General features: G+C 52.6%; 1 protein-coding gene across 1 annotated transcript in view; it reads right to left on the bottom strand.

Annotated features, from left to right (window-relative positions):
* Positions 1–12,848, bottom strand: part of LOC114844145 (partitioning defective 3 homolog) — a 116,346-nt gene that overhangs the window by 98,238 nt on the left and 5,260 nt on the right. The window contains 1 exon segment of the mRNA XM_029131259.3: positions 2,613–2,714. Within this exon segment, the coding sequence (XP_028987092.1) occupies positions 2,613–2,714 (102 nt within the window).

The following is a 12,848-nucleotide window of genomic DNA, read 5'->3' as shown; positions in this document are numbered from 1 at the left end:
TGTCTGTCTGTCTGTCTGTCTGTCTGTCTGTCTGTCTGCCTGCCTGCCTGTCTGTCTGTCTGTCTGTCTGTCTGTCTGTCTGCATGTATGTATGTATGTATGTATGTATGTATGTCTGTCTGTCTGTCTGTCTGTCTGTCTGTCTGTCTGTCTGTCTGTCTGTCTGTCTGTCTGTCTGTATGTATGTATGTATGTATGTATGTATGTATGTATGTATGTATGTATGTATGTATGTATGTATGTATGTATGTATGTATGTATTGACCGAACATGATGCATTTGCTCCTCATGGGCAACACAGACGCTCAGCAGCCAGCGCTCCTTCATGTTCTGGGTGAATTTCCCTCAATGTCAAACCACAGCATGACGTTAGGCGTGTGACCGGTTCTGGACGTGTTTGTTAACCGGCTCGGGTTTGGCCCGTCTCCCTCTATCCAGCCTGTTACTGGAGGAGCCCCACGAGGCACCAGTCCAGACCAGTATCCTGCTCCACCGTCCACAGCAGCGACCGCGTCTCCTTAAATGGCTTCAACCTGGTGTCCTCCATTTTATTTTGATGGGTTGTGGCTCCGGTGGCACCGACCCTGACTGAGCGGCAGCCGATTCCATCTCATTCAGTCATGTGGCAACGCATGGAGTCACACAGAGCAGCCTTCATCCAGGCCCACAGGTCTCGACCAAACCTGGTTGCTGGGTTTGGGTTCAGCACGCAGACGGACGCAGCGTGAGCGGAGAACTGATGAGTGCAAATGAAATCGCTCCCTTTCTTCCTGAAATAACTGGTGAAATCTGAGAAACACTTCAACATTCAGCTTCCGTCAGCGTCTGCAGCCGCACCGTTCACAGGGTTTGGGTTTCACAGCGTCCACTTCGATGCATGTGTTCTCTGGGAAAATCAATCCCCACAACAGACACAACAAATGAGCCGAAGTGAGCGGCGCGATCGATACGTGTTAACACCTCAGCGCTTCCACGAGTGTCAGCTAAAACACACTCATTACTGTAAATAAGGAAGGAGCAGGTCACTTTCAACTCCAGCCCAGTGCATGCTGGGAGACCAACGGGGAGGGGAGCAGAGAGTTATCAGTCTGTCACCTGGAGACAGGTTTGAGCCTCAAACGGAGCCTTTATTAGTTTGGCATCGACATAAAGTAGGACTCCAGGAAACAAACTGCAGCCTGTGTGTTTATATCTGCGACAGGAGACTGATGAAGTCGTTTCAGGAGCCTCCTCTGGGCTTTTTTAACCCCGCGGCCCCTCCTGTCTGTCTGCCCGTCTCCCACACGGCCAGAAGATTCACTATATTCAGCTCAGACGAGGAGCCGCCCGGATGCCGAGCGCCTCAGCCTCGGCTGAAGCCCATTTCACTCTTCACACTGACACGACTGAGACACAACACAGGACGCGTTACTGTGACGGGCGGCAGAAAAAGACCAGGATGAAAGGATGAGGGATGGAGCCTGGGAACCCGAGGGCGGACGCTGCACAGCGGCACCAAACTACAGGCGCGTTCTGACACTGGAGCCGCACACCCAGCGCATGTTGACACTCCCAGTGTCAGCTAATAAAACAGTGTCCTTCAGCGGCGCGCCGGCCGCTCCTTCCAGCCTTTAAAAAGCTGCGCTGGAATGGCAGAGATGAGTCTCAGCTGCCGAGAGACCACCGGTGTCACACTCCTTCCTCCTCTGAAGTGGATCCAGCGTTCGCAGGCTTCAATAATAAAGAGAAGGCGCTGTTAAGCAAAACAAAGGGACCCATGGGTTTAAGGGAGGGAGGATTAAAGCTTTTAATGTGAAAATCATCCACTTTAACCGACTCCCTAGCGAATATGTGGGAACATTCAGCGTCTTTAGCCTGAATGGCGTCTACGGACACTTAGGACAGAACCTGGGGACGGAATCACATAATTAATTCCACCAGCGTCGACCCAGCGTTACATCCATCACATTAACCCAATTAGTCCTGTAGAAGCCAACAAAGGGAAAGTCTGACTTAACTTGATTATCCCACAGCAGCAGCTGTGCTTAGCATAACTAAACAACTGGCCTGGGGTCAGAGGTCAGCTCACACACATTCATTCATTCATTCATTCATGCACACAGAAGCCGGATTTACTTTCTCACACTAGTGTCCAGAGCCGGTCAGAGATGTGTTGTCACCGCGCTAAGCAGTGGTTCTGGTGGGAGCAGGACGGGTTCACACCTTAAAGACAGCCGGTTCCAGGTGGACCAGAACCCGTCTGGTGCCGTAGGCTCCACCCTCAGCTCTCCCTCCACGCTGCAGCACCCTAATACACCGTTCAAATGGCCGTTCAGCACATAGCTCACACAGACCCGGAAGCCGAAGGTTCTGGTGCTGGAGCAGCGTGTGGGGCTGAGGAGCTGGAAGTGGACGACGCAAACAGACGGCAAACAAAGCGTCACTAGGAGCCAAAAGCTTCCGAGCATCAACAAAGGCAGAGGTTTAACATGTCCTAGAACACATGACGGTCATGTTGACTCAACATTTATGGATCGCAAAGATTATTTTTAATCCTCTGGTTTAGTAAAAACTACCTACTGAAAGCGCAGAACCTCTCCTTAGTTTTGTGGTTTGCAGGTGGAGTCACTCACCCGGTCTTTGTCGTCGACCACGTCACAGAGCACGTCGTCCAGGTCCAGGATGCCTCCGTCCCCGTGCTCCAGCCGGTGGACCTGCAGCCAGTAACTAGCATCCTGCAGGAGGAGAGGGAGACGCGTGAAACCCACCGCCAGAGCAATGAGTCCAACTACACCTTCACAGGGAGCCACAGCCGATTCACTTCTAGAAATATGCGTTCCCACTCACAGACGAGACACGTTCACACATATACAGGAAAATACACAATAAAAGCTGGTTTACAGAGCTGCTGTGTGTCTGTTGGGCCTGGGAAGGACGAGGCCGTGAAAGATGCCAAGTTTATCTGCTATAAATAGTCGAGCGACGGTGCCAAACTCAATACGGAGCGAGTCCCACGGTAAACAAGGCCACAGACGGTGGAGGCTGGAGCTCAAAGTGGGCAGAACCACTGCAGACGGACTCACACGCGGGAACGAGCTCCAGAAAACACAGGGTCGGTGTCATTCAACAAATGAAGCAGCTGAGTCAAAAAATGCCTGAGGGTCAAAGGTCACGTCAGCCCGGTGAAGGTTCAGTTCAAACAATAACAGCAACCTTTCAAACCAAAGCACCAGCCTGTGGCTTGAACGGATAAACACAAACCACAGCTGCTCATCATGTCTCTGGAGGACCTGGGCTCAGACGTCCCGTCCGACTGCAGCGACCACGAGGCCCAGCAGAGTCCGACTGGGGAGGAGGTCCGGTACCAGGAGCTGGTCCACCTGCACAGGAACCTCACGCGCTTCGCTCACATCTACATCAACAACGCGATAATCGACATGCAGGTGGAGATTCACCCAAAATACGCAACTCATCCAAATGCCAAACAACAACAACAACCCGGAGGGTTTATAATGTATTTGTGCAGACTGAGGAGGGGGAGTACTGGTCCAGCGCCGATCCAACGCTGAGCCACACGCCCACGTGGGGCTCTGACGACGAGGACTCTGCTCAGAGCTCCTTTCAGGACCTCGTCCAGCTGCATTTCGCCGTGTTCAGCGAATCTCCTTCCAGTTCAGCAGATTCAGACGTGAGCAGAGAAGAGGAGGCGGAGGACAGAAGTGATGCTGAGAGGAGCTAAGCAGGAAACCAGGCTAATAAACACCTGAAACACTGGCTCCTGTTTGATCGCCAGCTCCACGCGGCAGACATCCGTCCTGGTTCTGCTGCTGGTCGGGTTCTGCTGCTGGTCGGGTTCTGCTGCTGGTCGGGTTCTGCTAAACCCCTTCGTCTGCAGGTTGAATGTGACACAGTTTCAGAGTCTCCAGAGTGAAGATGAAATATGCATTGTTCTGCAGCGCCGCCGCTCCTCCCCCGTTTGCTTTGAACGAACCAACAAGAAGCGACGGAGAAGTTCTGAAGAATAATTAAGTGATTGTGGGTTTAGGAGGGTTTTTGTTTGAAACCCAGGCCAGATGGAGGAAGTGGCGTTAAGATGGAGGCGGCAGCTGAGATGAAGGCGTGACGCGACACGTCCGTGCGGTGGGCTTAGAAACACAAACAGCGTCTGTGCCAACACACGGTGATCCTCACACACGGCGACACTATCCAACAAGGGCCGTCGGCTTATTGCTGCTAAACGCTGCGTGAGCGGTGGTTACAGCACTTTAGCATTAGTCACGACGGACGTGAACTTCACGCCACCTGCAGTTTGATCCCTGGAATCAAGGGACTTAAAGCATTTAAGGGCTGTGGCCTGAGAAAAGATGAAAGCTTCAGGTGAACCTGAACGTATCATTTAACGTGCTAAAACCTCATCAGCCCATCATCAGGACTCAACCTGAAGCCAGGAGCTCACGGAGCCGTTATCAGGTGATGCTCTGTCATTTTCTAAACGCTTCCTTCCATAATTCACTCCAGGCTGGTTTCTGATTGCGTTGGTCAAATGTCATTTTAGTTCTAAAGGCTAAAATGAAAAGGCTCAAAGGACGGAGGCAGTGTCTGCGTTGGTGTCATTAAAGCCGCCACAGACGCTCCCATTGTTCCGCCTGTGGCTCTAACTCAGGTGTGACCGTGCAAACATCCAGTCTGCAGAAGAAAAGCCCCCTTCCTGAACAAACACCGGTTAATTATTACACCTTTCAATGAATGAAACACAAACAGTTCATACATGCAGCGCAGGGATCACTGCGAGCACACACCATGAAGCAGACAAATCCTCCGCTGATCCAGATGTGTGTTCAGATGTGTGAGTCGGGGCCTCGTCTGCAGGTCAGCACAGGCCTGAAGGAAACAAAGGCTCTGTTCATGGAGGGGACCGGCCGGGACTCGGCCACGCTGCCGGTACCAAACCGGTTCCTGTCATTGGATTCATGCTGTTACTTCATGGCCCTTCATCCACACTGGCTGAGTGCGTTTCTGCCGCCTACGTCTGTGTTTACATGCTGTGATTGACTGTGCAGCACCGGCAGCGCGGCCCGGTCCGAGTGCCAAACATTCCTCCCCATGTAAGTGCCAAGTGGAATTCAAGGGCCTGGAGCGGTGCCAGACAAGCTGCTTGACATTTACTCCCAGAATCACCCACGGCCCGTCCTGCTGCGCAGAGGCCATGGCCTCAGCTATAAATATTCAGCAGGGACAGGAGGCGAGAGGAGCGAGGGTTCAAACGAGGCGCCAGGTCCCAGCGACGGGGCAGAAAACGGGAGCATCCCAGGCGACAGAGTCACACTTCCATCAGCGAACGCCTCCACCCGTTCAAATGACGCAACAATGCAGATCAGGGCCACAGAAAGAACCTCGGACCCACAGAAATCTGAGAGAAGTCATGGCACCAGAACCGCGGCGGCATTCGAAACGGGCCGTGTGCGACCGGACATGCGGCGCTGAGGCAGGCGACATCAATCAGAGCTTTCAGAACCTAAACGCCAAACCAGCCTTTACTCCAACCTGAGCCCGAGGGAAACAGACACAGCCAGAGCTGCTCCTCATAAGTGACTCAGTGGAGGAGCAGAGAAGAACAAAAAGACGAGCTCTGCAAAACGCAGAAGGACAAACGGACGCAGCCACGGGACGACAGCGGAGGATTCCAGCCTGCAGCCAGATTCACACGCTGAATAATTGAACACGCACATCTTTAAATTCCTCCTGTTCCACAGCGTGAGGAGGGAAGGAAGTGAAGACGACGACCTGCTTCACGGGAGAAGGTGACGTCATTGTTCCCACGTTGTTCCACAAGCAACTGGTCGTCTTCTACATCCGACTCAAATCATCAAAATCAAACTGCACAAAAGAATGAGGCCAGTTCAGAAAATGCTTCAAAAGTCAGATCCCTGTGTGTTAAACAGCTTCAGAGCAGTGAGGCAGAGGCTGATGACTTCCCATGGGCTGAACATTAACTGGACGATGCTACAAATCAATGGATTCTTTGAGGATGATGGACGACGTGTTTTCTCACCAAACAATGGACAAAAGAGGGGAAATCTGAGCTTTACCTACACTCTGACCTGAAACCTGGAGTTTTTAAACTAAACTACATTTCATGACTTCAGCTTTATTACTACCATCTGTAACAAACTAAAAAGTACAGGAAATGACAGAAAACAACCAAGCGCTCCCTGAACAACTCACAAACAAACACTCTGCTTCATGAAGACAGACGCATGATGAGCAGGACGTCAGAGCTTCACACTGATGTGATTTTATTGGTCAGTCATGCAAATCATTGCAGGAGGAACCCGTGTGTTTGCCCAGCGACCACCTAATCATGTAATGGACAGATGAACACAGACGCTTTCGTTCCATTAAGCTCAGCGTAAGACAGAGACCAGCTCCAAACCGCCTCACGGAGCCAGAGCTTCATCCTCGACCCGCGAGCATCCGTATCCGACCGCTCGGGCTCAGAGTGTGTATCTGGGACCGCTGTCCCAACTGCACCGCGGGGGGAAACTGTGACGAGACTGAACCAATGATTAAATCCATGCTCCATCAGAACCCCTGCAAACACTACAAGGATAAAGACATTTAACAGATCACATCTTAGCGCTCACTGGTGACGAGACAGATCTAAACAGAGTCAGCAGCAGCTGGTTCAGGTGAAGTGGAGGTTCAGCTGAGTTCGCAGCAGATTCAGATCTAAAGAGCTGAAACAACAAAGCATGGGATAAGATTTGAATCCTGCAGCTCAGGAAGTTCCTATGGAGACACGTGTACATGAAAACATGACCGCAGCAGATAAAGATAAAGGTGAACGCATCACAAAACACAGCGGCGACAGAGCTTTGAGGCTTTCTGTCAAACCACAACAGACGCACACATAGCTCAAGACGATGCAGCGCTAAAAGGACCCAACCTTGGCCCTGCTGACTCGGCAGAACTCTGAACTACACCCGTATCACTGATCGCCTGCTTGAGGCAGCAACGCGAGGCGCCTGAAACCAAGGGGTGGAGATCCAATCAGGAGGTCTGGCTCAGGCCTGTGTGTGTGTCTGTGGGAGGATGCTGTGTGTGTGTGTGTGTGTCTGTGGGAGGATGCTGTGTGTGTGTGTGTGTGTCTGTGGGAGGATGCTGTGTGTGTGTGTGTGTGTGTGTGTGTGTGTGTGTGTGTGTGTGTGTGTGTGTGTGTGTGTAGGAGGATGCTGTGTGTGTGTGTGTGTGTGTGTGTGTGTGTGTGTGTAGGAGGATGCTGTGTGTGTGTGTGCGTGTGTGTGTGTGTGTGTGTGTGTGTCTGTAGGAGGATGCTGTGTGTGTGTGTGTCTGTAGGAGGATGCTGTGTGTGTGTGTGTCTGTAGGAGGATGCTGTGTGTGTGTGTGTGTTGGTCTGTAGGAGTGATGTGTGTGTGTGTGTGTGTGTCTGTAGGAGGATGCTGTGTGTGTGTGTGTGTCTGTAGGAGGATGTGTGTGTGTGTGTGTGTCTGTAGGAGGATGCTGTGTGTGTGTGTGTGTGTGTGTCTGTAGGAGGATGCTGTGTGTGTGTGTGTGTGTGTCTGTAGGAGGATGCTGTGTGTGTGTGTGTGTCTGTAGGAGGATGCTGTGTGTGTGTGTGTGTGTGTGTGTGTCTGTAGGAGGATGCTGTGTGTGTGTGTGTGTGTGTGTGTGTCTCTGTAGGAGGATGCTGTGTGTGTGTGTGTGTGTCTGTAGGAGGATGCTGTGTGTGTGTGTGTGTCTGTAGGAGGATGCTGTGTGTGTGTGTGTGTGTCTGTAGGAGGATGCTGTGTGTGTGTGTCTGTAGGAGGATGCTGTGTGTGTGTGTGTGTCTGTAGGAGGATGCTGTGTGTGTGTGTGTGTCTGTAGGAGGATGCTGTGTGTGTGTGTGTGTGTGTCTGTAGGAGGATGCTGTGTGTGTGTGTCTGTAGGAGGATGCTGTGTGTTCTCCTACACCTGTTATAGTGTGTGACCTCGCGTCCTCCACGGGAGACTCCTCCGAACCACGACTGACCTGCAGAGAACAATGAGGTCTAAACGGAGGAAATCAGCAAATGTCACCAAGCTGTGACAGCAGGAGCATCTCAGGCTCAGTTAAAGAGGAGAGCGTTGGACAGGTGCAGGCAGCTGTGTGGGTCCAACAAGCCTCAACACAGTGGAGCCACCAGGCTCCAACTCATCAGCTGATCAGGCATCACAGCCAAAGTCAGAAATGTAATAGTTCATTTATTGTTTTCATGCCTCAAGTTGTTTTTACAAAATAAATTCTGCAGAAAGTCAAAAGACATGTGAAGTGAACCTCGTCCAACCGGTGCTGGTGACGCTGCAGTAGGTTACTGGTTCCCAGGTTCCCTGTCTCCTGATGCTGATCTAAATAGTTTGACATGTAGGGTCTTAAAGGAGAACATTTGAAATTGAAAGTACATGATCTGAATTAAACTAAATGTGCCCCCATTGCATTTGTTGGGGCCTCGGCTGTAAGTTTCAGTCAGTCATCTGCCCTTAGACATCAGCGGCGTCCACGTGTTCTCGCTCGTAGTCGACCCTGAACCAGCGCTCGCACCTCCTAATCTGCATTAACGCTGCCTCAAACCTCGCTTTGTTCTCAGCGGCACTGATAGAAGCTGAGCCCAGAAACAGGGACACATCCCAGAGCGTCCCAGGAGGACAAACACGCCGCAGCCATGGATACGGACCACCGCTGTCACTGCCGGGGACCAGTGGAGTCCTCGCTTCAGCCAATCAGAGCGAAGGGGGGGCGTGAGGGAGAAACGGTCATAGAGACGACGGCTGGTTGCACAGACGCCCACTGAAGCAAAACGCAGGAGAGCGGACGAATAAACGGAAGACATGCAGGAATATTAGCACAAGTTAGCTAAACCTCCATGAAAAACAGAGAATTATGATGTGGAGCAGCAGAAAACCCGTTCCTCCGTGACGAGCAGCCTTAGGAGAAAGCACTCAGCCCCTCTTTGCATATCATTAACGATGCATTAATGTTGCATAACGGCTGCAAAAGCCGTCAACGGTGACGGCGCGCGTTCAGATCCGAAGCCTGGGAGGATCCGTGCTGCAGCAGTCTGCATGCTGGACCCGGATCCCAGCAGTTCCTGCGGGCCCGGCCTGAACTGCATCTCCCGTGGAGTCGGTTCACGAAGGTTGGAGCTTCAGACGACTCGTGTTTACGCACCTCCCCCTCCCTCAGATCGGCTGATCCGTCACTTGACACATTCTCACATTCAGAGCCTCCGCGCTCACACACAACAAACCTAATATACACATGAATCTTCCTTTAAGAGTGTGCTGTCACTGGGCCTTAGACAGATCTGAACATGTCGGGACCGGGCCGAACGCGCCTCCGTGCCAGAGGAGAAGGAGCTTCAGCAGCTGAATCAGTCATTCAGCTGCTGAATGACTGATTCTCAAGCCGACACCTGAACCCAGAACGGCCACCGGTCTGAGGCCAAACGCCCCTGATCCACTTCTGAGGCCAAATGTTACGTGAGGGATTGAGAGATGTTGTACGAGAGGATTTGGGGGTAGACGTAGCGTAACAGTTGGTCAGCGGTGCGTCAGATTATTCCATCAAACCAGCGTTGGATCCACAACAACCGCCCGCGGCTTGTATCAGATTACAGCTCTGTACATGGAAAAGGCAAAATGAAGGGGCTTTATTCGCAGCGAGCCAAGACGCATCCTATTATACGTCCCAGCAAGAGGAGGCAGGAGGCCAAACCCAGGCAAGGCCTCCGCCGGGACACGGCGGATTAACTCATATCTACTCGAGACGGCGCTGTTACAGGCAGATCTGACAGCTGCTCATTCTGGATTATTGCTCACCAATGTGCCAGTTGCCTCATTCTCAGACGGTGCTGGACGCTGAGGGCCGAGTGTGTGGGTCACAGGCCGGACCCGCGAGCAACACGGCTGAAAGACTCCAGCGCCCCAAATCTGACAGGCTTTGACCCAAAGGAACCAAGACGAAGCCCAAGAGTCGACCAGGAAATTAAACGAAACGGCTGCGGCGCCTGAACGCAACACGCTGAGGGAAGAGGCGTTGTGGAGCGTGTTGTTTGTCGAGGTGTGGCGTGTGTGCGCCCAGGAGTTAACATCTACAGGGACTGCAGAGGCCTGTACAGACACACAAGTGGAACAAACAGGCCCCGACAGGCACAACGCACAAACGGCACCGTCACCGGCGGCTCCGACGCCTCACGGAGCAACTGGAAGTCAGCTGCAGCGGGTCCGAAGAGCTGCCCGTCAGCGGAGCCTCGCAGCAGCTGGTGTGTGCGCCTGCACAGCCTCCTCCATGCTTAGTCATCTGCACAGCAGATTAGGTGGAACAAACACGCAAGGAGCAAACTGACAGAAGAGCGTGTGTTTGGAGTTCGTCGTGGAGACGTGCACATTCACGCAGTAAAAGGAGTTGCAGCGGAGCCACGTGTGAATTAAAGCTGAGAACGTGGGCAGAGGGGAGGCGGGACCCATAAGAGGAGAGATTCCCTTGGCTCGGAACAGGACGAAGGCACGTGGTCAGAACCAGGCGTCTACGGTTCTGCTCGGCTCCAGTAACGTGAACCAGAGCAGCGGCTGCTGAACGGCGCATCCTCCACTGCACTCGTTTCCCCTCGGCTCCGGCGCCGCTGATGTAAGAGGATCAAGCACAGGGTCAGGACACGGTCTGGTCCAATGAGGCAGCAGACACACGAGCAGGAAGCCTTTCTGCCCCAACGCAGCAGAACCGACCCAGACGGACCGGTAACTGGTGGAAGCAGCGCAGAAACAGAACTAACAGATAAATGAAGCTCAGGAGTCAGTCCTGAAAACAGAGCGTTTTAACCTGACGGTTGAACAAACCTCTAAAAATAAGCAATGGGAGGAACCCTCAGCCAAAAACAGAGCCACGTGCTGCTCATGGACCCACTGGACTCGGCATCTGGCAGCGCTCAGCCTTTTTCCACCCTCCAGCCTGGACGCCGACGATAGAGGCCTCTTTTACGAGCCTCCCCAGACACCGAGCGCTGACCGAGCTCAGAACCGACCCAGATCTCTGATCAGAGCTGGTCCTGGTCCTGGTCCAGGTCCAGGTCCTGGTCCAGGTCCAGGTCCAGGTCCAGGCTCAGACGCAGCTGCTCTGAGGCGTCGTAGCCTGAGGCCCGGTTCTGCTGTGACCGGGTCAGACCACCTTATTAGGAAACCAGCTTCAAACCAAGTGGCACACGCCGTTGTCAGACATGTGGGTTTGTTTCAGCAGGGTCCGGGTTCAAGTTCTGCTTCTTCCATTAAAAAGGAAGGTTTTTCTTAAGTTAAAGTGACAATTTCTTCGAAATTTAGCTCCAAATAAATAATATGAACTGATTTAAAGCTACTGACGCTCTTCACAAAAACTGAGGTCCATAACTCACTAACTGTTCACTTTGTGAATAGGAACCTTTTCTTCACATTGAGGTGTGTCAACACCAACAACAACATTTTGAGTGGGAACCGACTCAACTTCTCCCCCAGCGCTTTTTAAACAGTAAGAACACGTTAGCTTCCTCAGATTCACTGATGACAGCAGTCAAACAAGTCCGGCCCCAGAGACGAGCAGAGATGCCGGGCTCGGGTCAATACACGGATCAGGACTCAAGCTAAATGGGGCAGTTGTTTCCAACAAATGGCCTCCTCTTTGAAATGCCAGGCGTGTTGGGTTTGTTGCCCTAGTTCATGTGTGTGAGACCACACACACACACACGCGCACACACACACGTCTGATCATGTCAGAAGAGGCAACAGTCCCAGACTGGACTCAGCTCATTGACACGCTGGGCTTTCCATCCAGTCGAGGCCTTTCTCTCTGCTGTGATGAAGCTGCATTAACGGTCTATTGGGAGACGTTTGCCTCTCACCCATTCACACACGACTAAGCATGACACCTGATTTCTACCGTTTCTACCTGTGTTTGCTCACTGAGTGAATATGCGGCGCAGCCTGTTCAACCTGATTGAGGCGACTCGTCGTCTGTCCTCGCGTCGCTCTGCCTCTCGTTCTTCAGCGCCGGGTCCTTGACGGCCTTTCTATTTCACCAGTCACACGCTGGTGACGGAGCTCAGTCACCTCTCACTGCAGGCTTAAATGTGAGGCCGGCTGAACTTGGCCTGTGATCAGGTTTGAACTGTCAGACACTGACTGACGCTCCACTATCGGTGCTCTGTCCCAGTCATTTAACCCCCAAGTCGCCTGAAGCACCTCCGACTGACATCCTGAAGAATTGAAGGTATGTGCAGATGCCTTTTACGAGTCGTCAGGTGAGCTGCGTGAACCTTTGCTGTGGTCTGGAGGCGTCACTCAACAAGTTTACGCACAAGACCAAGGTAAACACCAACACGCTGGCACTGAAAGGCAGGAAGCCACAGGGCAGCGCCTCCGACAAGTTGTGTGGAAGCAGGAGGAGCCTGTTCAGCTCTTGCATCATCAGCTCACGACGAGCGGCATCGACGGCCCACATGCACACAGAACCGAGCCAAGACGAGAGCCTGGGAATGGGAACACGCTGCATCAGGAACGGAGGCTGCAGCCGCGGAGCCCGGATGTGGTTCTGAGACCGGCGTCGAACAAACTCTGGACACTGAGCGGGAAATGAATCGAAGCCGTGTCAAATTATTTATCGATCCACTGAGGGACCGCTGCTCTTCGCCTCCTCCGGCCTCCGACATCACACAAGTGAAGAATGAAGTTCCAGGCCTGGTCTCGGCCCAGAGGCCGACTGGCCCGTCAGAAGCCAGCTCTCGCTGGCCTGGTCTATATTTAGCCCACAAACCCTCATCAGCCTGAGTACTGAATTCAATTCCAAGGGACATCATTAATCCACA

This window comes from Betta splendens, chromosome 17 (genome assembly GCF_900634795.4).
Source record: "Betta splendens chromosome 17, fBetSpl5.4, whole genome shotgun sequence".
NCBI classification, from domain to species: Eukaryota; Metazoa; Chordata; class Actinopteri; order Anabantiformes; family Osphronemidae; genus Betta; species Betta splendens.
Note: the sequence above shows the minus strand (reverse complement) of the source record. Positions and strands in the feature narration are given on the sequence as shown.